This window comes from Rhinolophus sinicus, chromosome 17 (genome assembly GCF_057876585.1).
Source record: "Rhinolophus sinicus isolate RSI-liver-muscle chromosome 17, RSI-T2T, whole genome shotgun sequence".
NCBI lineage: Eukaryota > Metazoa > Chordata > Mammalia > Chiroptera > Rhinolophidae > Rhinolophus > Rhinolophus sinicus.
In genome coordinates, this window is record NC_142517.1 from 129,689,152 (window position 1) to 129,713,748 (window position 24,597).

At 45.0% G+C, this 24,597-nt stretch overlaps 1 protein-coding gene across 8 annotated transcripts in view; it reads left to right on the plus strand.

Annotated features, from left to right (window-relative positions):
• The window catches only part of MGAT5 (alpha-1,6-mannosylglycoprotein 6-beta-N-acetylglucosaminyltransferase), a 323,438-nt gene that overhangs the window by 227,828 nt on the left and 71,013 nt on the right, over positions 1-24,597 (plus strand). For all 8 annotated transcript variants that reach the window (XM_019731135.3, XM_019731136.3, XM_019731137.3 and 5 more), the window contains one exon: positions 8,280-8,413. In XM_019731135.3, coding sequence (XP_019586694.2) covers positions 8,280-8,413 — 134 coding nt within the window. The remainder of the gene's footprint in view (positions 1-8,279; positions 8,414-24,597) is intronic.

The window sequence follows — 24,597 nt, forward strand, 5'->3', positions numbered from 1 at the left end:
ACACATAGACCCAACTACAAAATGGAGTTAATTAAAGCATAAGTCATGCCATGGGTTGTCGCTGTAGGGAAAGAGGAGTCATTCCATTGGCCGCGAGGCCTGCTGAGGTCTCACCCCACGGCCTATGTGGCCTGATCTCTTACTACGTGTCTTCTTACTCACTGCTCTCTAGCCTCCTTGCTGTTTCTTGGACGGGCGAGGCACAGCCCTACCCTAGGACCTTTGCATGGGTTGTTCCATCTTGTAGAACATACTTAGTTGTTCCTTAGACTTCCGTGTCTCCTTCTGCAGGTCTTTAATTCAAATGTCACTTCAGTGAGATTAACTCTGACTCCCTTCCCCATTTTAAATGCTTCGTTTTCTCTTCCATAACTGTATTACCAGCCAGCATTTATACTTCACTTACTTTTGTTCTTTTTTTTTTAACTTTATTATTATTTTTTTTTATTTGAGTGTGTTTTTCCAGGACCCATCAGCTCCAAGTCAAGTAGTTGTTTCAATCTAGTTGTGGAGGGCGCAGCTCACTGGCCCATGAGGGGATAGAACCGGCAACCTTGTTGTTAAGAGCACCGCGCTCTAACCAACTGAGCGAATGTGCTGCCCCCACTTTTGTTCATTTTTTTTCTCCCCTGGAATCTGAAGCTTATCTTAGTAGGGGTATTGTCTGTTTTGTTCATTGCTGAAACTCCAACACTTAGAGTAATGCCGGCACATTGTAGGCACTCAGAAAATATTTATCGATTAAATTAAATTGAATGATAATGCCTATTCTGTTTTTAGACCATACAACAATGTAAGGAGGGGTAAGAAGGGTTGTACAAGTTTAAGACAGAAGCTTCTTGAGGCCAGTGGCCTCATGTTGTTCTCTGTCTTCCCGTAGAATTTATTAATATTACTACGGTTGAGTTTTCATGAGTTGCTCACATCATACTGGTTGTTGTTGTCGTTGATATTCTAACTCAATTTCTCCAAGGATTTGGGGCTTCTGGCCATGTTTATTTGCATGATCAGATTGGAATAGTGGCTTGTAGACCAAAAATTTTGCCTGACAAAACAGGAATTTTAGAAACTAGCTAGTTCCATTTCATGAAAATGACAAACCTATTGGCTTCAGCTAAGGGTCATTTGCTTCCATGCATGATTTTATTTTTAGGACCTAACAAGCAAAGGAGCTCTTTGTGATCTGAAATGCCTTTTTTGGCCTTTAACTTGGATCAGAAGGACTGTGCACTTCTGTGCAGACTAGTGAGTAATAGGATCAGCCTTGGCGATTTTCTCTTCAGTCTGAGTCTCAGCCTTCAGGGGTGATGTTCTCTTAAGGGATCCATTCCTTCTAAATGCTTTTTTAGTGCTTGAAAAAGTGACTCTGGTGTGCCTTCTGTCAATGGTTCAAACACTTACCTTTTCAACTCAGCTGTTTATAATAGTTTCCCTAGCCTACTTCCCAGCCTTCTCTCTCTCTCTCTCTCTCTCTCTCTCTCTCTCTCTCTCTCTCTCTCAGCTTAGTATCACCACCAGTTGAAAAAAAATTAGTTTGGGTAAAATTCAAAGCATAACAGCACTCTCTGTGTACAGTTTTTAAAACCAGATTACTTCTTGTGTGATTTAATTTTATTTTTCAATGAAACTTTTTTCTATCATGTCAGTTTCATTATCAGGGGAGTCAGAATTAACATTATGAAATGGCAGCCAATATTCTTCCTCATTTTAACAAAATTTTTCAAATATACAAAAAAGGTGAAAGAAACAATGCACAGTAGAAACCTACAACCTAGACTCTACAACTACCAGTTTGCTTTATTTGTTCTATGACATATCAATCCATATCTATCTTCTCGCTGTCCATCAATCCACCTTTTTTAATGCATAAAAAAAGATTTAATTCTTAAATGTTTCAGCATGATATCATTAACTAGAGTTCAATATTGGTCACCAAACCAATTGTGTTTGCTTCTTTTTTATCTATAACATTGAATTATTTTCTTTATTTACTACTTGTCTCCTCAGCTGAATATAAGCTCAGTGACAGGCGCTTCATTCATGCTTGTCTAGCCACTGGTAGATCCTTCACTCCTAAGTTGTTGCCTGGCTCATAGTAATATGTGCTCAATAAATGTGCTGATGTTGAATGGATGATGGTATTTAGAAACCTATGATGTTAGAATATTGAGAGTCTGTATCACTTGTTTGTTTCCCTTTTTCCCAACATCAATTTTGTCACCCAAATAAAAAGATACATTAATTTATCAATTCAGTAAAAATTTATTAAACACCTATAATATACCAGTTCTTACCTAGGTTCTGGATAGAATGATGAGCTGCCTTGGCTAATGATTAATCCCATGAAAAGATGGGCTTTGGTTTTGGAGATTTCGTGCAAAGAGCCTGATGCTAGCAGTAGTGTAGGCATAGCCTGTGCTGCTCGGTAATGTAGACCTATCTACAGAGTCATCATACCAATTAATTGAGCATTCCTCATTGACTTAATCAGTCATGCTGTCAAAAAATATTTGCTGAATTCCTACTATGCTCTGGGCTCTGGGAAGTCACATGGCTCAGTCTTCAAAGAACATGTAGTCGCTTGGGGAGATGGTGGTGTGTGCTGAGGGCTCTAACTCTTCATGGTCTAAGAGGAGGGGTACTTAGCTCAGTCTTAGGGAGTTAGGGAATCCCATCAGCTAGGAGATGATGGTAGCTGAGATTTAAATGGGGGGAGAATGATAGAGGTGCCGGACATATGTCTGCATGAGGAGATGGAAAGATATGGCATTAAAAACCCCAAATAGGTCATCTGAACACAGAGGTATCAGTGTGTGGAAGAGCTGAAATGAAGCTGGAATGATAGGTGTGCTGGCCCCTGCTTCCTCCTAAAGGAGGTGAAGCTTTTCAGCAGGAAACTGTCATAGTTATGTATTTGTTTCGAAGAATACCTTGTCAAGCAACAAAGGATAGATTGAAGATAGAGAGGAGAATGAGGGAAGAAGGGGCAAGGCTGAAGGTACTGAGACCCTTGGAAATGTACTGCCGGGTTTACGAGGGTGTGACGATCTATGATATCCGTTGATATACTGTGTTTCCCCGAAAATAAGACCTAACAATACAATCAGCTCTAATGCATCTTTTGGAGCAAAAATTAATATGACCCAGTTGTATTTTACTATAACATCAGACTAGGTATAATATAATATAATATAATATAGTATGATATGATATATGATATAATACAATGTTATATATAATATTACATAATATAATATTATATAATATATAACATATATAATATAATGTAATATAGTATAATATTACATAATATAATATTATACCACATCTTATATTAATTTTTGCTCCAAAAGACACATTAGAGCTGATTGTCCTGCCAGGTCTTAGTTTCGGGGAAACACAGCAGTTAGTCAGGAATTGGAAACATCCTAAACGTCTTGTGTTAGGGATGATGAGGCAGGATTTCTGTCATACTGACTTGATCACAGGGATTATTGGCTCTTGTCACCAGGAATTCTTAAATCCAGCTCTAGGCAGAGCTGGATCAGGACTTGGAGGGTATCTTATCTTTACTTTCTTCATATCTTGGCCTTGCATTTCTCTGGGTTGGCATTATTCTCAGGCAGGCCCTCCGCACATGGGCACACAGATGACATCTGCAGCTCTTGATGTCCACCCTGCCAGCTTGGTGACTGTAGCAGGCAGACATTAACTTCCAAAGGACTTCTGACTAGTCCTAGGCTAGCTGATTGGCAAGACTTGGATCATAAACCCATCTTTCACCTGAGCCTTGGTCAGGTAGTGTCCCCTGAATTATGTGCCCATCCTTGGAAGCATGGAGACTGCATTGGAGGGGTGTCTGGGGGACAGGACTGGCATCAGTCCAACCACCTGAAAGGAACCGATTGCGTGTCCTGGGGAGGAAGGGCGGTTAGTTCCACAAGGTAATGCTGGCAGCCCAGAATGGGCATTCCGGCTGATGGAAGGAGCTCAGGCACTGAAGTATTGTGCCGCTTTAACAAGCAGTTATGAGCTGTGGTGATTAACCCAGAAAGATACCTGTGGCACATTGTGTCAGTGAACAAAGTTCCCCAAAGGGTAGGTACTGTAGGACCCAATTTTGTTTGAGGATAAAAAAGATCCATAAATCTAGGGGGAAACAAAAAAAAAACCATTAATAGTGGTTATTTCTAAATGGTGAAATGATGGGTGACATCTTTATTTTCCTTATATCTTGCTCTGTTCTCTGAGAAAAGTTTAAAAGATCACCAAGGATCTTTTTCTATTATAATCAGGAAAACCAAAAACAACAACAACAACAACAACAACAAAAACGATACCCTATTTCTGTTTAGGGAAAGAAAATTTGTCTGTTGCAGAAGTCTTGATAAGAATTGATGAAGCCAGAACTAAGAAAGGTGAAGAGAGGAGGGAAGGAGTTGAGGTATTTTTGAGACGCTGACAGCCTCAGGACGTGGTGATTGACTAGCTGAGGGAGAAGCCCAGGCTGGCTCTGGAGTTTCTGCCCTTTGGTGATGTGGTGGCAGCGGGGACCCAACAGTATAGGGCCCAGCTGTAGTTAAACGCCAGTAGACAACCTGTTAAAACAAATATTTGCGCTTAGAGATGCTTAGGACTTACTGGTAGAAAAACAGACCTCAGAGGTTTATGCAATTGAATGAAGGGTCTATTTGACTGAAGAAAATTTTTGAAATACATTTTAAAAGAGGACATTTTTACTGCTGGGTACATATAATGCATACCTCATTTGTTAAGTAGTTGGTAAACTCTGTGAGGGCCGAAACTCATCTTTATGTTGTACTCCCTCAATATCTAGCATGTAACCTCGTATGTAGAGTGCTCTAAAATGTTTGTCACTGAATTATTCGAGCTAAACTGTTAGTTCTTAAAAGCAGCCCTTGCTGTAATCTGCTGAGGAAGTTCATCCTCTGATTTGTAGTCATTTGTAAATAGGCACTACCAAAGTGCTTAATATAATGCTTTTCTTTTAATAAAAGTATTTGTCCTACATTATTTTAAGGCCATTGTTAATGTTTAGCAAATCCCCTCCAGTTTGTAGCATGTGAAAAAAAATCAGCTTGGTTTCCCACGTGCATAGAGCATAAGTTGCTCAAGAAACCGAGGTACTACTGTGTGTGTGTATGTGTATATATATATATCCCCCACCCCGGGTCTTTCATGTGTATTTTGGTCTACCTTACAACATTTCCTTCTGAAGTATGTTTACTAGTATAGTTCACAGAGCCCAGAAAATAAATTATTTGGACTATGAGGCTGTATATTCGAAGAGCTTTAAGGAGCGTGGGCTCTGGAACCAGCTGGTCTACCTCTGAATCCTAATGCTGTAGCGTGTAGACATGGGTAGTTTAAGTAACTGTGTGTGTGTGTGTGTGTGTGTTTTCATCCATGCAAACATTATTAATATGAGGTTGTCATGAAGATAAAAATGAAACATTCACTGTAAACCACTTAGCACAGAACTCAGCACATAGTCAGAACTGATGTATCAGCCATTTTTTAAAGACACATTTGTTTATCTCCTGGGACAAAGTGATTTCCAAAAGTACAGGATTTCCTGTGTCCCATTTGTGATGGATTTCTTTGCTATGCCTTGAAATGTAAATATCTTCTCTTTGAAACCCTTCTGACACTGACAGGACACCCTTAAGGTCTGTGTTCCCCACCTTAAGGCGGAGCAAAAGACGAAGCTTGGTGTAAGGGTAGCAGGTCTCCCAGAAAGGTCATTTCAGATGCATCAGCCTGTGCTTGTGGAGTTTGGTTTATCATGAACAATTTTAGGGTGTCGCCCAGCGGGTACACAGCTGCTGGCCGGCTCCTTGGAAGTAAACACAGGTCTTCCAAATCACCTGTTGGGTGAGTCGCAGCTGAGCAGCCCCTCTGTTGCCGACACTGAGTGTCCCGTGACAGGTTTCAGCATTACCAGAAGAAACCTGGAGGGTGTGACCAGTGCTCATGAAATATGGGGGTGCCAGTTGTTAGCACTGCCAGCATTTCTCCTTCAATCTCATCTGAGGCCCTTACACTGCACTTGCAGTTTGCCAAGTCTCAAGTTAACATCTCCAGACAAGAGAGAGGAGTTAAAGTAAAGTGTTCGGATGAAAACTTAGAGGTAGAGCTTGGATGCGTAATTCATTCTTCCTACAGTGTCCAAGTTGACTGACTACCAAATTATAGTCATAGTGCAGCAAAAGCCTGCCACTTCTCACAAGTGTTTGAAAATATTTTTCACTCCCCCTCCTCACTATTCAAACTATAAACTATGTGAATCTTTGACACACACAAAAATATACATATATAAGTATTTTTCTTTTTTGAGTTTGATGATTGCTTTATTTTTGACTACACCTGAGTGTATTATAACATGAAATAATACCTATTAAGTGTTATAGATGCTAGATTATTTCTTTCTAAGTGCCCACATAAGGACTAGATCACTGAATTGCAGAGACAGATATCAAAACATGAAGCTTTAGTCACCACATAAACTATCTGAAAATAAAAAACATGATCTCGAAAGTGTCAGATCCTATTTCAAAACTTGTACAATAAATCAACTCTTACAAAGAAATATTTAAAGCTGCGTTGTTGACATTTAGAATGCAGGCAGGCCCCCCCACCCTTATGCTTTCAAGTCCCCTCCCCCACTCCAACTCCTCAGAAAATTTTTTTTAAAAAAGCAAGGATTGCCTCTCGTTGGCAGTAGAATTTATTCAGTAATTTACTTTCCAGCCAAGTGCAGCCAATGCCATTGCCTCTGGGCACTTGTTCAAAAATGTAGAAATGAAATAACAGATTGACGAGACCTAACACAACTCCCCAGTCACAACCCTATTATCTCCTCGTTCTGTCACTCCCATTCGGCAAAAGCCTGGGAGACTGGATGGTGATAACACAGTATTTATGCAGCTCGTTCATCTCCACAGTTCAGGGCTTTCCGCCAGTGTCCCCTCCTTGTCTTCACTCTCGGGGTGTTGGAGAGCAGGGTCTGGGGTTTCAGATTCCTGGGCCTTTGCTGCAGGCCCGCCCCTGCCTATCGCAAAGGGCTTCTGTGCTGGCTTCTTGCCTGGAAAGGGCTTCGGAGTCCTGAGAAAACCAGAACCACACAAAGGGGCCAATTTCCTTCGTTTGTTGACCACCCACCTGTGAATGAATATGGTTGTGTTGAATGAATATGCACTGTGTGGATTTTACTGAATGTCAAGTAGCTCTCCATTTACGCTATTTATAGCTGTTCTGTTTAGGTCAGAGTCAAGCCACGCGGTTGCTTCTTTTAATATTGTGGGGGCATCTGCAGGGTCATATTCTAAAAACCAGATTTCTCTGGACAGAATGAATGTATAGGAGAGTGGGGGTCTCAGTTTCATCAAGAGAGAATTGTTTTCTGATTGTTGCCTTCTGGTGAAATATCTTTTAAAATTATAGGCACAAGAGACAAATGTTTGAGGAGGGTATGGGGGTGCTTTCCCCCTTGGTCAAGTGTTAAAATAGAGAAGTTTTAGAACTCAGACGATCACAGATCCAGAGAAAAATGCCTTTTCTTTTCCAGAGTAGTTTATTCTGTAGACCAGACACGGTTCTTTGCAGTAGATGGCTTTTTGGGGTGGGTTACATCCCAGTAAACTCCATGTTTCATTCTTGCGTCGTTTCATCCATCAGTTCAATATAGCCAGCCCCATAACTGCGTCTTCCATTAGTAATGCTTAGAAGAGGTACGCAGTTGCGGTGATGTTGCTCAGTTTTGCCTCCAACTCCCCTTTTACCCACTGCGGGGGGGTGACTATAGCTGGAATCCTATCAGGTTATGTGGGGCTCACCGACAGCAACCCCTCCCCTACTGAGGATCATTGATTCAGCCCTGCTCTCTACAAATTTCTGGCTATTGGTGGGTAAAACCCAGAGGAGGGCAGTCCTGTCGGGAGACAAGTCGTCTTGTTCTGAAGAAGGAGGCGAGCACACAGCTGAATGCTTTTTAGACAGATGTGTTTTCCACTTAAAAAAAAAAGTAGGATTTGGCTCAGGATTTGGTTCAGGTTAATCCATCCTGAAGAGAATTATTCTCATGTGAAGGTTTTGCTGGGCATATGTGGGAGCAGGCAACCCCTCACCCTTCCCAGGTAGGAAAGAACAGGGTAACATGAAAACATCTCATTATGTGCGAGATGGCTTGTGTTAACTTGGTAATTGTCTCTTCTTGCTGGTGAAATCCTAACTGCCCTGTCCTTTCCTTTCCACATCAGCTCATACCCCAGACAACAGCTTCCTGGGGTTTGTCGTGGAGCAGCACCTCAACTCCAGCGACATCCATCACATTAACGAAATCAAAAGGCAGAACCAGTCCCTTGTGTATGGCAAAGTGGATAGCTTCTGGAAGGTGAGTCAGTCTGCGTGCGTGCCTCTCTCTCTCTCTCTCTCTCTGAAAAGACGCTTTTTGGATAATTTAATTTAACTTTGATTCAGGGAGTAATCAAGCCAAGTGCCCAGAGCTTAATAGGATCTGCTTAGAAGTAAACAAGAATATGTGTGTTTGGTTGCTCAGCATTTGGGTATCTAATAAAGGCTGTACCTGCTCATCCACACAGTGGCTGCCCAACAAAGCCCTTCACTCTTTGCATGTTGGAAGTAACACATTACAGTTTCTTCCACAACCTGTCCTTACCCCCGAAAGCCCGGTTTCCATAAGGGCCGGACATCTTTCTGGAACAAGACACTGCACAGAGAGACCCTTTGCCAAGTGGCTCTTTCCCTCTGCCTCCTGGGAAATGGGGGATGAGGAGAGGCAGCTGCCTTTGTCTGGGGAGTGCAATGGCCTTCGCCTCCTCTTGGCTGTAGTCAGTGCTCACAGTGGTCAGTACCCAACTAACCAGGAAGGGGAAATGCCTGCTGGGCTGGCTGCAGACAGTTTGCTCGGGAGATCTTGGACAAAACAACATTCTTGGCCACAGACAGGCCCGTTTTCCAAAAGCGTTGGAATGTTGGGTTGCTAGAAGAACCAACATCCCTAAAGGGCCCCTTGGTCCTCCTGGTTGATGTCCAGAGCACATCTGGGGGCAGGTAAAACAGAGGAGCCGATTGGGGGGTGACCTGTGGGCACGACTTGCAAATCTTTTTATGTGGGAAGTATGCAACCATTGTAATCATTTTTGAGGACATGTTTGTGTAGGACAGAACAGACTCCAAGAGTTCAAAACATGCCCCTTTCTAAACATAAAATTTCATCACTTTCTGGAATGGTCAGGACCTGTGGTCTCATGTTACCAAGTCTCCCTTATTGAGGAAGTTAGAAATCGGCCCAGTGAGGGAGCGCATGTGACGTACAGGATAAGAATTCCCTGCTAGTGGTTTCCTGGCCCCATGTTCAAAAAAAGGAAAAGCAGTGCGGCCCCCTCATCAGTTCTAAAATGCTAACTATGCCTAAGAAACAATGAAATCAGCCTGTTTCCAGGGAAGCTGATCTAATGCCAGATAACTGTCTTTGCTGTAAACAGCTAGAATTCCATCTTCCTTGAGAACAGTGGTTCTCAACTGGGGGCAGTTTCACTCCCCCAGGGGACATGTAGCATTGTCTGGAGACAATTGTGGTTGTCATGACTGCTAGCATCTAGTGGGTGGTGGAGGTGGGATGGTGCTAAACATTGGACAGTGCACAGGACAGCCCCATGACAAAGAATTATCTGGCACCAAATATCAGTAGTGCTGAGACGGACAAACCTGGGCTGGCAAATAAGGTTTACTTCCTACCCATATTATTCCACACTTGCTCCTCTCAAGTAAAATAAAATCAGTCTAGGTAATAAATGGTTATTTAAGATGTTCTCATGAATTTATACATCTTTGTATCAGAATGTGACAGAGCATTTTTTCAAACGACTTTTAGCCCAACTTGGGTTAAAAGGACACGTCGTGTGTTCTCATTCTCAGCTCAGTTGTAAAATGAATGGATTGTGGCACTGGTTTTAAGAAGACATGGGCCCTTGAAGTGTAACTGCCTTCTGCCCTCCGCATGTGCTCAAAGCAAATTGTTTGCATATTTCTACGGACTTGATCTTGAAATGATATCATTTCTGTTTTGGAACCAAGTGCAGCTTCTAGGTGCCTCTGGCAGCTTTTTCAGTTTTCCTAGAAAAACAAAACAATGAATTGGTTCTGAAAGCTTTTGGTCACCTTTTTTTTTTGGATAAAATAGTGCCGCCACTAAAGGGATGATTTCTGGATGCCAGTCAGAATCCCAAGAGTGTTAACCATGTGATTTGGGGTGTGATTTAGAAATTCTTCTAAAATTTCGCAAATGACCCAACCTTTCAAGTGCTGTGCAGTGTCTGACTGGTACAGAAAACTGAGCGGCAGTCTGTCTACACTAGTCTTGTCTGAATACCAAAAATCTGGGCTGTTATTTCAATCTTATTACATCAGCATTACCCAGCATTCTTGGATGAAAAAGGCATGAAACGATGAAAAGTACTGTAAAGTTTTCACATAAATTCAGGACATCTTCTCAGACTTTGGAACATAGCACAGGATGTGAGACTTCAGCTTCTTTTTCCAAAATGTCCCCAGCCCGTGGTATCTAGTAAATGTGCACAGAAAACAGATGCGCTTTTTAAATGTGATGTTATTGCATCCAAATTCCCACAGTTGCATTCGACACCAACGTAGGCTAGCAGGAAGTTTTGGCGGTTGTTTTTCCCATCCCTTGTCCCGTTTGCTCCCCAGACAGATAGATAGATATAACCCATGCAGCTTGGGAAGAGAGCACAGGTAGCTGCTGGAGTTCCCGGATGCTGTTTTTTTTTCCAGATCTTTCTTTTTTTTTTTTTACACTCTGCTCACTTGCAGTATCCTGAGTGGTTTCTGTTCCTTATAGTCACGTGAAGGATATCTACTAAAATACACAGGTCTTCCCTGCGTTCCAAATACCTAGCAAGAAACAGTCTTTTAAATATAGAGGCTAAGGAGGAACAGGCTACCTCCTTGACCCCCCCATCAGCCCCCAGTTCGTGGCTGAGGTACCCTGTGATCTTGTCCTGATGTAGCACATGGTGTGAGAGTGAGGGGACCTTGCTGTCTGTCTCCAGAATCCCAGACACGCAGGAAGCCTCTCTCTGCTCAAGACCCTTAGCATCCGTGAGACGGCCTGCAGCCCAGTCCCACATACAGATCTCCTTCTCATCCCAAGAACCCACCATTCTAGGTGCTCACCATCTACCTCTGGGCTAGGCTCATCATTGGCGTCGGCTGACACATGTGCGGGGTAGAAGAGAACTCTGTCCTGCGTGGCTAAATGCAAGGTCCTTCAACACCAGGGAATGAAAAATCACTCAATTTTGTCAAAATACAAGATTGTGAAAATTGTGGAAATTAAGAGTAGTTGAAGTCTTGCTTAACTGTGTTATTTATTTCCACGTGTCTTTAAAAACAGTATCCTGAGCCTAACTGAATCTTCTGTTGATGGTGTAGGGTCAGCCTTTTACATGTTCACCATCCCACCAGGATGTCCTAATTACTTACCGCACAGGATTGTTGCTAAGGTCAGCGCCCTGAAAGCCTTGCTTTGAGCACCTCAGGGAAGAAACATCGCCTGGGAACCTCAAGCTGGGGTTCAGACGTGGTCCTGCAACTCACCAGCCTGTGAGGCGGTGAACTGTGCTGAGCCCTAGGCTCCTGGCTTGTGAAATGGGAGCAGTAGCAACTAGCACAGAGCCTCCCGTGCAGATTCCTTGGGTCTCGATCAAATGCTGATTCTGATTCAAGCCTTCTGGGGTGGGGCCAAGACCTTACAGCTCTCACAGGCACCCAGGTGGTGCGAACCTGCTGCTTTGAGTAACAAGGCCTTGGGGTGTTTAGGATGGTGTGGAGTGCTTGGCACAGCGTCGCGGCACAATCAGTGAATAAGGAATTCCTTTTCCTGTACTTTTGTCTTCCTGCTACTCTTGTCAGTCTGCCAGCTATCATGTTACCTTTTACTACTGTTAGTACCTGATCACACACACACACACACACACACACACACACACACACAATATCTCACTTCCTACTAAGCTCATTTGCAAACCTTGCTACTTCTAGGCTCTGGTGCCCAGCCTCTTAGATTGGGGAAAACCTATGGTAATCAGTGGACTCTGGGAACAGTGAGAAGTGCAGTGTCGTCTCATCCTCTGCTGTCCTGATTTGTTCAGTTGGTGCTTCCTGGGCCATATGGCATAGTGGTCAGGAACACAGATTCAGAGCCAAGTAGCCGGGTGCAAATCCTGCCTCTGCCACCAGCCGCCTGATCTCAGGCAAGTTACTTCACTTGGCCTTGTTTTTCATGGAGGTGATAATAGGGGTTCTGTAGCGATTATGTGAGTTAATATACACAAAGTGCTTAGAGCAGGCCCTCACACACAGTAAGTCTGAATGAGTGTTTGGTGCTATTATTAATATCATTAGTGGAGCCAGATGGGAAACAGTGAGAACTGACGGAGAGAGCCTATGAGGAACAGGCAAATACAAGCCAGCCCAAAGATATTCAGATTCCATTTTCTAAACTGTGTCAGGGGTTGGCAAACTCTGGCCCTCCAGCCAGATCTAGCCTGCTGTTTGTTTTTGTAAATAAAGTTTTATTGGAACACAGCTACATTTGTTCATTGTCTGTGACTGCTTTTGCACTAAAATGGCAGCGTTGAATAGTTGTGACAGACTCTGACTGGCAAAGCCTGAAACATTTAATACCTGAATTTTTACAGAATAAGACCCCTGAACTACACCAAGTCTCAGATAAACCCAGTCTGTCTTGTAGGACACATTGGGCCAACAGCCCCTGGCACGGATCAGAGGTTTTTTCAGCTTGTTTTGAAGTTCTTGATTACGCTCTGTATGATTGAGGCTGATGGATAAGCCGTACATGGAAACATGAAGTGTGATTTTGCTAAAATATCTAAAAACAAAGCCCCAGGCCCTGAGCCTGGCCGCTCTTAGTAAGCATTAAGCAAAGCTACCGCTTATTCAATAACTAACACATTGATAATAAATGAAGGCCTTATGTTAGTGTGTTTACACTTCTCTGAACCTCCGCAGTTATCACTGAAGGAGGTGCACGCCCATTCCTTCTGAGGAAGCGAGGGCAGCTGTTATCCTCCTTCACCATCCTGGTGTATAGATGAGGCGCTGACCCAAGGAGAGGGAGTAACTTGGCCAAGGTCCTCACAGCACGTGACATGGCAAGTCCAGACACAGGATCAGGGTTCTGACGTCCCCTCTTGGAATCGTGTCTCCCGGCTACCACTTGCTTGAGGAGCTGTTCCTCTGCCCCGACCCTGGAGGGTGAGTCCGTGTTTAGAGCAGCATTCCGAAGCCAGGAAGCTAGGTCTACATGTGTGACCTCCCTGTACAGCAGGGGCCCTGGGCAAATGTTGGCATAACAAGTAAAAGAGCATTGCCCCTGGCTGCCGCTCATCACACAAGTAGGGAAGTCAGCAACAGCCTGGCAGCCAGTTCTGCAAAGAGTAAATAGGCCTGATTTGAGCAATTCAAATTGTTCCAGGCTTCAGACTCCAAGGGCCTGGCTTGCCCCAGCCCTAGCCTGCCTGGCAGCAACTGCAGTCAGCCAGTGTCAACTGAATTTGGAAGGCTCTGTTTTATCTAGACATCAAAGACTGTGTGGCTTTGAAGCATCCCCTAAAATGACATGTAGTCCCATACCCACGGACTTAAAAAGTCGGGCAGCCGGCCTTGCGGAAATGTGATGCAATCTTGCCCTTCTCTTCATCCCTAATTTCCTGCCCTTCTTAATCCATTCTCCACACAGAAGCAACAAGAGAGATATTTTTTTAAATGTAAATTGGATTGTGTTACTCCTTTTCTCAAAACCCCCCAATGTCTTCATTTTGAACTTACAGCACATTGCATTTATGATGGAATCCGGTCTCAGTAGGGTGGCGAAGTGAGGTTGGCTGTGAGCAAGCCACATCTGCTCTGAACCCACCGGGGCTCTGGCTACCCAGGGTCCCACGTGCCACTCCCTCCACCCAGGGGCCCTGCCAGTCCTCTGTAACTGCTGCCACCTGCCCTGCCTCCTAGGGCCACGCGATCCCACACGTGTGCCTTCAACCAGTTGTCGCCCCTCCTCTTCTCTATCACAGCACCCTCTTTCTTCCTTTTATGTAATTTTAAACATTTTATCATCACTTTTTTTTTTTGTCAGTCTTTCCTTAATTACTAGACTGTGAGCTCTTGGATGGCTTGTGTTCCCATAAAGACTAAAATATTTGCTATCTGTCCCTTTACAGAAAAAGTTTGCTAACCCCTGGATGAGATCAATAATTATTCACCTACATTCTTTGGAGCCCTGGCCAGGACCCAGCTACTACACGAAGTCAGGGGACAGCCACCCAGTATGGGCCCCACCCACCATAGCAACTCTGATTGATCTGTGGTATAGGTTTGGATTTCCAGTCAGAGTTCACTGGGGAAAGTGTTCAACTTCTTTAAACAACCAGAAATAAATCTTGAATATTTCTAGACTAGGTGATCTCTGAGTCCAAGCTAGACTCCCATTCTAAAAACTATGTAATTATCTAGCCCACTAATTTGGTTGACTTGGGCTTAGTTTAAATTAATGTAAAATTGGAAATGGGAGTAGTTTGGAGAAATGCCGTTTTATTTCGTAATAGGAATTAACTGATCTCTTAGTTACATATTGTTTCAATGCACCGCCAAAGACCTTTGTAATTAAAGAATGTACTGAAATCCTTTAAAAGAACACCTTTTGTAAGTAGGTTAAATCTTGTCGTCCTGTTTGTTCTTTAATCCACTCGGCCAGACTTTTCTTCCCAGCTAATGTAGAGATCAACCAGATAACTTTAAATCTACCTTAAGTCAAACTGGCTTACACTCTGAAATAACAAAATTGCAATCAGTTTTGTTGAATTTGCTGGAAAATCTAATGTGACTCCAGCTCTTGGTTCTGGTTCCAACCAGGAGCGCATTCCAAATCTCTCCCCCAGTTTATTCCCTTTGGGGAAAAGGTCCATCAGAAGAGACCTTGTCACTGTCCCTTGAGACCACACTTGCCAGAGGCAGAGAACACTTGGCTTTTCCTCAGGGAGTTTGGTGTGTGTGCCAGGAGACAAAGCCCCTCCAGGGCACAGGCACTAAGCTTCAGTCACCTGGGCACGTCTTTGTGTCTGGCTCAGTTCCTGGCACCTTATAAAGTGCAGTCACATTGCGGAACCTTTCCCCCAAATTCAGTTGCAAGTTGGGTTGGGGAGCAGAGAAGAGAAACCAAATGCCAAGAGGAGCATCAGAAGTGAATCACTGGCTTTTAAGGTTCCAAGGACTACAGTCCAGGGGACCTGAGGATTTTTCAGAAATAGTGTTGGTTGCAAATTGACTGTAATCTTACCTCAGTGGCATTCGTCGTAGGCACATCAGTGTTTGATGAGCAAAGGTGTTTGATGTACATGAATGACCACTGAACTTAGAGAACCCTGGGACAGCCTTTTTTCCTGTCTCCTCAGCTTAGTGGTCTGTTCCCTGTGTCAGAGAGCTTTCTGCCGTTATCTTAAACCCGCTGAGGTTTTACTTGTCCGCTGGTAAAAAGAACACATTCTCCTTGTCGTACAGCAGGTCCTCGAATAACGTCGTTTCGTTCAACTTCCTTTTGCTGTGACGTTAATGAGAAAGAAAAATCCATTTCCGATTGGACCCACTGTATGGGTGGAGTTGGCACCTTCTCTCCATGTCTGCTTGGATTTTCTATGGGTTCTCTGGATTCTTCCCACATCCCAGAGATGTGCATGTGATGTGAATCGCTGTGTGTGTGAGTGGATGTGTGTGTGAGTGGCCTGTCCAGTGTAGGTTCCCGCCCTGTGTCCCGAGCTGCTGGGACAGGCTCCAGCCACCCATGACCCTGAACTGGAATTAGTGGGTTGGAAAAGAATGACCTCACTTGTTTTTATTCGTCTTTCTTAAATGTATGTGTAGTTCACATTTATTTCAATGTTTAATATTAGAAGTGTTTGGGGGGTCTTAAAAGTTTGGCTATGCCTTTGTGACCAGAAATGTGCAATAGGAACTTAACTTTTGTTTGTATCAAGTAGCCTATGGTAAAATGGGTTTCAATATATGTGATTTCCCTAGAAGTCACAGTTTCCAAGAACCTATCATTGACATTAAGTGGGGACTGGCTATACTTCTGGTTCAGCCTGAAACACTGATTGGACATGGTCTGGAGCAGTTGGCCGAGCCCTGGGTGGGAAAGCAGGTGCCCAGATTCTAATTTCAGCTACACTGCTCACTGATAGCTTGTCCTTGGAATTTATTTGCCCTCGGGTCTCGCTTTCCTCATTTGTAAAACGAGGCAGAGGACTGGATGTTCTTTTGTTTTGCTCCCCAAAGTTCTATGATTCTATAATCTAAACTACTTCTTGGCCTTCTCTGAATCTTTCACAAGCAAGGGCACAGAGAAGACGGCCTACAAGACAACTTTATGGGCCGTCAGAAATAGAGCAGAGGGATGCGAATTGGGCCACGCCAGGCAGAGTCCATAAAAGCAGCTGCCCGAGAAAAGATGGGGTTGCTGTGACCTAGCATCCATCTGTGTAAAAAAGATTTAAGGGATTGGTTGCCTCATCTGAGGCAACTAACTGTGTAGGGAGCTGCCAGAAACTGATAGTGGACCTTCACTTGAGGCATAACATGTGGAATGAAGGGCTGGTAGTTGCCATCCATTTGAGCACCTCGCATGCTCCAGTCCCTGCTAACGCTCAGGTAGGTTGGTGCGCTTGCTTCACCTGCACCGACCGGTGAGCCCACCTGGAGACTTGGGGTCCCAAGAGCATGGACCGTGGAGACAGACTGGTAGGGTTCTGTCCGGGCTTTTCCATGACTCGCTGTGTGATCGCAGGCAAGTGCCTTGGGCTCCCTGTACTTCTGTTCTCCCATCTGTAAAATGGGTGGTAATAATAACCTACTTAGGGTTTTTAGGAAGACCATATGAATTCATAAATAATAATCTGTTAGAACAATGCCTGGTATTCATTAATGTCTATGTTAGTTTGCTGTTACTAATATTATTATCTAGGCAAAGTAGAACCTTTTGACTGGAAGGAGTAAAATGTGAGGTGACTCAGCCCTGCTTTAGGAAGACTGATTGAAGACACTAGCATGTCTGGCCAGGAAAAAAGGCCTGATTGCGACTGCAGGTGGGTTGGCTGGGACTCCGCATGGGTGGAGAGCAAATGAGGAGTCAGATTTGTCCTGGATGACCCTCAAAGGGACCAAAAATAGGCTGCCAGTGAACTTGCTGAGCTTTCAAGGAATAGCAGGAAGCATAACTCAGCTGTCCAAAGATGAGGTGAGCCACCTGGGAAGCCATCAACTGTTGGCTGCAGGGACATTGGCGTCACTAATGCCAGGGGAGCGTTGGATTGCCTGAGCTTTACGGGCAGCCCAGAGATTCTGTGTTTGCAGAATGCGGTGGAAAGAGGCAGGAGGGAGAGAGACGGGAGGGAACACGCCCAGGAAGAAAAGCGTATTCAGGGGTTGGTGGCATCAAGAAAACACGTGGTCCAGTTGACTGTTCTTTTGTCAGGGCACAGCTTTATGCCTAAAGCAACAGATCCAGCCTTGGACCCCACAGACCAAATCTAACTCACAGACATTTTTGTTTAACCAGCAAAATATTTTTTAAATTGGAAAATTTACCATTTGGGAAGGTTCATGTGGAAAGCCGGAATTTTCCCGGCTTCTTTTGAAAATGTAGATGGTGTGACAAATTGAACTCTCATTCCTTACATGCCAGAGATTGGCTGGAGCTGAGTAGTGGGTGCCCTCACTGTTGGGTTAAGGGTTGCTCCAGATATGGCGTCCTTTGGGAGCCTTCTCTCACTGCCTCCGTTACCCCCAGAGGTGTTTGAGTGTGTGACCTTGTACTAGGGAGGCCAGGAAGAAGCCACCATTTTTGTCTAGTCCTCTCAGAGAACAGATTTCCTCTGAAGAGGGTAAAGTTACAGAAGGAAATTTTGAGTGGAATCATGAATTCCGTGTTTCATCTGGGCTAAATCCTTTGAATGGCCTGTTTGGAAGTCCGTCAAGTTAGTTCCGAGGCATAACAGAGGGCAGAGAGGAAGCCCAAGGCCCCCTTTTCAGCAGAAACCTCCAGCAGGAACCCCAGGTTCTTGAAATCAGTGTGTTAGACTTTCAGTGTTTTCTGCTTGTCCGTGCCCAGCCCCTGAGCACTTCCACTTGACCGCCCAACTCTTACATGGGCTGCCAGAGCTGCTTCTGGCAAGTTGTCTTGTGGTTGAAATTAAGTTTTCTTCTTTGGGTTGGCAATTGGGGTGGATAAGAATGCACGGCAATTGACTCTGGGACTTTGAGCTGTCAGCTTATTGCTCTTACATAATATCAAGTCTTCAAACTTCTTCCCACCTGGGACTAGAGACCTCTCCTTAGACCCCACTGATAGAGCCTCTCAGGGCTACGATTTCAAGCAGTAGCTCTGTTGTAGGTCCATGCAGGAACCTGGCGTGGTCCTTTGGAGTAGCATTGATTTATGGGGTATTTTGCTGAAATGACTTCCAGCCTGTACTCCAAGAAAAGGCAGGAAGGCTTAAGTTGGATTTTAGAATCTGGGTCAGTCTTAAAAAAACGTGCTTGATCGTAAGTTCCAACAGGGAACTTGTGAAACATCCGGATGCCGGGGACCCTCCTCTGCCTCATCTAAAGAGAATCTCCAGGGGAGAAACCTGGCAATTATATTAAAAGAAGCAAGGCTCCAGGTGATGCTTTTAAACAGGCAAGTTTGAGAAGCAAACTGTGCTAGGGAGTCACCACGTTTCTTACATCGGAGAAACCTTAATCGCCTCCTTTCCATGCATGGTGTATGGCTGCCATGTAGCCAACAACCATCCCATGCTGTCGAAGACACAATTCCCTGGCATTGCCAGGCTGCCTTCTGTGCACCAGCCCTTGGCTTCCCGCTGCAATTTACCAGCCCCCTGGCCCATCCCCCCAGGACCTGCCCTCTTATTTCCATGGTAATAGCCAGCCACCTAAATTAATCCATGCGAGGATTAATTCAGCGGGGACTGAAGTCTCGTTCAAGAATGCTTGTCTTTTAACCCAATACACAAATAAGAATTTATAGGAATTTGAGAGGTTACAAAGCATTTCCCCATCGCCTGAGGAAGCACATGTCAGCTTTATGGATGATAAAGCAGCCTTAGAGATATTTAGAAGAAACTGATCCACCTTAAGGTAGGGGTGAGTGATAGTCTTGCTGTCATCCTTTCAGTTGTGACTTTGATACTTTAGGGAGGCCACCGATGGTCCAAAAGTCTGAATCATGAATGGTAGCATTTTAGGCCTTGTCGCAGATGGTTGCAGAGGAATTTGAGGGGGCGAGGGGTGGAGAGTAGTTTTCTGGGTGCCCCTCAGGAGAACCACCAGCCAGTTGTCTATTTCGGTGACTGGCAGTCCTCCCAGAGGCATAAACAGCTGAGTGCAGATTAATGCAGCTGTAAGAAGAAAACATATAAAAAGTACTGTGAAAAGAGGCCCCTTGCGCCCAGCAGAGGGTCTCCTCCAAAAGCCAGGGCTGGCTTGGGTAGCGGGACGCTGAGGCAGCCAGCGAACGTCCTGAGGGTGGGGTACTTTTGTAAGGTTCCGAATTACTGACAGCTGCTCTAATAATGCTGGGGAATGAGTCCATTCGTACCTCTTAGTAAACACAGCTGTTGTGGTTGCGATTCGCCTTGAGGCTTTTTACTTTTACTCCAACCCTAACAGTTTGGCAACTGATATGGGAACAATGGTGTTTAGGGATGGGAAAATAAGTTGCTATCTGAGAGCAAAAGGAGAGATGAGCAAGGCTGTCTGCAGACAAAAGCCACTGAGCGAATCCAGGCGTGGGAAAGCCGAGCTCGGTAGAGAAGGAGGAGCCTCCCAGGTGGTAATAAAGGGTCTCAGGTGCCCAAATCATGCACAGCATGGGGGAGAAGCCAGGTGACCCCTGCAGAAAGGAATCACAAAAGCTTTGCAAGATTCTTGCGTTCAAGTGAAAAAAGGGTTAAGATGGTTCTGGAAGGGAGAGGGAAACCTAATGCTTGTGAATTTATAACGGTCTGAAAGGCATGGCTTTCTGAATGTGATTAGAACCGATTTATAAGAACCACTGAGACAGTGTATTGATTATGATATCCACCCTCCTCCCCCAAATAAAACGTTGTTAAAGCATAGCTTATACAATGTTTTGGATGAGAGATTTGTAGGCATAGTTCAAGTTCTTCCAAAAGCACAGTCACAACTTGAAGGGATATAGCCATGCTCGGCCATGCCAGGCGGCAGTTGGTTGGGCTGGGAGGACATAGACGCACTGTTAAATCCCAGGATATGGGGATACTGAGGATCGTGCAAAGCCTGGTGGTGTTCCCACACACCGCCTTGCAGTGCCTTAGCCCAGAAGAAGGTGTGTAGTCCCAGGAGACTCCAGAGGTGCGGGAAGATTGCCAAGGGTGTCACCACCCTCCCAACACAAGGAAGGTTTCCTGGAAGAGGGGGATTTCAATGTCTTCCTTTGGCTCAGGGATACAAACCCCTGAGGCTGTCCCAGCTTCCTGCTGGGGGATGCAATTCATTCCCCATTGGCACTGCTGGGGCGGGGCCAGACACACCTCAAAAAGGATGGAGGACCCTGTGGTCCTTACATCAACCCTTGTTTAGAAACAAAGCAAACAAAGCAAAATCATGGCAGTAGAAGGAAATAGAAGTGTTGTGGCTTGCTGGCTATTGCTTGGGGAGAAAAGCAAATTAGAAAGTACTGTTTTACAATGGAGGTGTAGAAGCAAACTCATCAATCTGGGAATGGCATTCAAATAAGCCAGTTGAGTGTGTTGGGCCAGTTGAAGGAAGTTTGACTTCTTTCTGGTGCTGTCTACACTGCCGTGGAGAACAGGTACATGAGGTGGCACCCAGGTGTCTTCCCAGGCCAGCTGGAATCCTTGAGGAATAATTTTTGATACAAACTGAGACCATGGAATTTACCCTGTGGAACCTTCTGCATCTGTGCAAAGCCATGGCATTGAGACCTTAAAACAGGCCCTGCCAGGGCACAGCTTGTTCGTGGAGTCTTATATCATAAATACAGATTAGGAGCATATTTTACAACGTAAAGTGTTTGTGAGAAGCAGAATCTATCATTTTGTTATAAAAGGTTTTTATGACATTGAGAAACAGTAATAAACCAATTTAGAAAGTATTTTTTTAATGTACTAATGTGTGTGCTTCTAAAATCATATTTAGCATCTATGTATAAGTTCATACTTAAAACCATACGTAACATATGCTCATAAAATCTGGCTGTGCAGCTCTGAGTACTGAATGAACCCATCTGTACTCAGGATAACTCAGGACACCCCCACCCCCACCCCCACCCCCACCCCGAGAATCCTGGTCAGGCCTTCACAGACAGCAGAACCCCAGGGAACACTGGCGTTATCCTTGCTCAGTTGGAATTTTTACAGATGGCTGGCCTTTGCTTTTCCCCTCCCTGGTTCTATTTTTGACTAGACTGAGCTCCTGGGGGAGGTGATGAGGATAATGCCTAATATTTGAGTACGTCCTGTGTGCTCTGGCCTGGTCTTTGAAACAACACTATCGAGTCAGTATTATTAACTCCATTGTCACATGAGGCCACCGAGGCAGATGGAGGTTGAGGTAGTAAATGGCAGAGTGAAGACTTGAACTGAGAGAACACAGACTAGCACTGCACTGGCCCGCCTCCCCAGGAATGGGCTTCTCAGTGGCACCTTCTTCCTCTTCTCTTCACCCCCTCACATCCCAAGAGGCTGACTGCATCTAGTATGATGGCAAGGGACAGATTTCAAGAATTAGTTCTGTTGGATTCTTACTTGGAGACTTAAAATCCTTTATGAAGAACTGGTGAAACTGAATGGGTGACACTGTTTGCCTTTGTCTCAAATCTGAAGGTGAAATCTCTTCATTTTTATTATAAGGATCGTTGCCGTCTAGAACCAGTTATTATGAACTTACTTGCCATATCTGGACTTGCAAAGACATGTCTGCCCTCGGGGAGCTTGGAGAGACAGAAATACTGTCCTGGACAAGTGAGAAGTAGGAGGAATTTCAAAATGGAATTGAAAACTAGGTAGAAGAGCGCTTGCATGAGCCCAAATGGCTTTTGAGTCAGGAGTTTGAAGATGGGATTTGTAAGGCATGAGCGATGGTCCATGTGTGGGTCGGGGGGACTCCATCTCATTTTCTTGATTTAAGTCACGACACACATCTCCTCAAGTGGAGGAGAGAGGGGAGGGCCCGTGGTAGAGGTGATGGAGGGGAGGGGCCTAGGAAACTTGGCCCTTGGTATATTCACCCTCTGTCCCGGCTGCGGGGAAGTTTCATGACCGCAGAGGGGGAATCAGTGGGGGGCCACCCATAGGGTCCTCTTGTCCTCAGCACAAATCCGGAGGGCACCATGTCCGTTGCAGGGAATGGGTTACAGCACTGTACAGTCCCATTGATCCAGACCAATTAGTGACCATTCTGGGTCCTCAAAGCCTGCGGAAGTTTGCTCACATCTCCAGATGGTACCAGTGTGAACGATGTCAGCGAATAATGTCAGCCGGGCAGGAGCTTCCCAACAGCCCTATAAGGCAGCACCATTGTCTGCATTTTACCAGGAGGAAACCAGGGCCTGGGAGATATGGGATTTTAACCCACTGCCAAAAAGAGGCTGCGTCCAGCTCAAAGACTGTTTTATCCTCCCTCCTTTTTTTCTTTCTCTGCCCCCCTTCTCTTCTCCTCTCTTCTCTGGCCTTCCACCCCTTGCCCCCCCTTTCCTCTTTCCATTTAGAGAAAAGGGTTGATGATTTGTTACAGTTGCTGTAGATCATTTGCTGAGTTAATGTAGAGAATTTGTCCTAAATCAGACAGTGTCGATTTATATTCTTGTTCTTAAATCAGTGATGATGTTTGTGTGGAATGAATTGACGTTCGGATAATTTAAACCAGCGGCAGTTTGAGTAACAACTCGAAGGAGACGCAGAGGTGTAGCCGCTTTCGTGGGCAAATCCCTCACCATTTGGACCAGACAGTAATTCCTCCTCAGTGACCCATAAGCACAGCACATCTCCTGGCCAGGAAGAGCCATGTTAGGGAGCCTAGAGAGAGAGAGAAACCATCCCTCATCCTTACCCAGTGACTTACCAGACGCAGCTGGAAGTAGCAGGCCTCCTTCCATCCTGCAGCTCAGGCCAGGATCCAAAATAGGAAATCAGCTTTGCTTGCTAATATTTTTTGAGATGTGCTGGCTCTTGCAGGATCGTAATTCAAGGACAAGGCCCCCCAAGTGGAACTCAGTTGGCAGCCAGGGCGGGTCTTCCTACCAACACCAAGGTGAAATGAGCTCAGTGGGGCCGGACAGATGCCAGTTCTGCTGCCAACCAGCTCTGCTCTGACCAAATCACTTCACATGTCTGAACCATGTCCAGCATCCTGCAAATAGACTCCTAGCGCCTCGTCTGCATACTTCGTGGGATTGACTTCTTCTGTCAAACAAGAGACAGTTGAGAAAATACTTTTGAGCTATTACAAGCTAGACTGGTGTGCCGGGGGCCGGACCTCCAGGTGCACTAGAAGTGCATTCAGCTGGCATGATTGCAATATCTCACCACCAGTGGCTCAAACAAGAGCTTACTTTTCTAACATAAAGTCTGGGAGTTGGCAGCCCAGGATGGGGCCATTTTTCCATTTTAGACACACTAAAGACTCAGGTCTCTCTGTCTTTCTTTGTCATCCTTAATGTTAGCTTATGGTCACAAGGCTTCCTGCAACTCTAAACATCATATCTGTGCTCAAAGTAGGGGGAAAAAAGAGTAAGGGCGCTGGAGCCAAACAGACACATCTGTTCCTCTTACCGAGAAACAGAAGCTTTTCCTGGTCCTCTTCCCCTGGTATTTCTCGTTGTCCGACCTCAGTTACGTGACCATCCTTGGCTGCAAGGGAGGCAGAGAAAGTGGAGGAAGGGACAACGTGAGTTGGCTTATCAATCAGAATGCCGGATGTCAAGAATATTGGTTTTCTTGTAACAAGGTAGAAGGGAAAGGAAATGGATTTTGTGTCTGTGGCACGTTACCTCACCCCTTTCTCTTTAGCATAGTCAGACGACCCTTTGGACGGTATAGGACATCATAGGCAATATTGATAGAGACAGAAAACATGTGTCCTTCCAGGGCCCTGCTTTCGCCAACTGATGTGACCTGGTCATTCAGAGGGCTCCCACCATCAAAACTGGTAACTTTTGTCACGATGTGGCCCTCCTTTCCCCCACCTGTCTCCCCACTCCTGTTTTCTGGAGCAGAACCGCTGTCAACGTCTCTTCTACAGAGAACTAGCTGATGCTTCCACTGGCCTGATCACCAGGTGTGCCCCGGCAGGTCCCATGGGTTTAATTCTAGCACAGCCCTCAGCACAGTCCATGTGGCGTCTACTGCCCTGCGTACACCTGGCCCCTTTTTCTAGCCCACCACGTCCAACCCCCCTGAGACGACCTCCAGACAC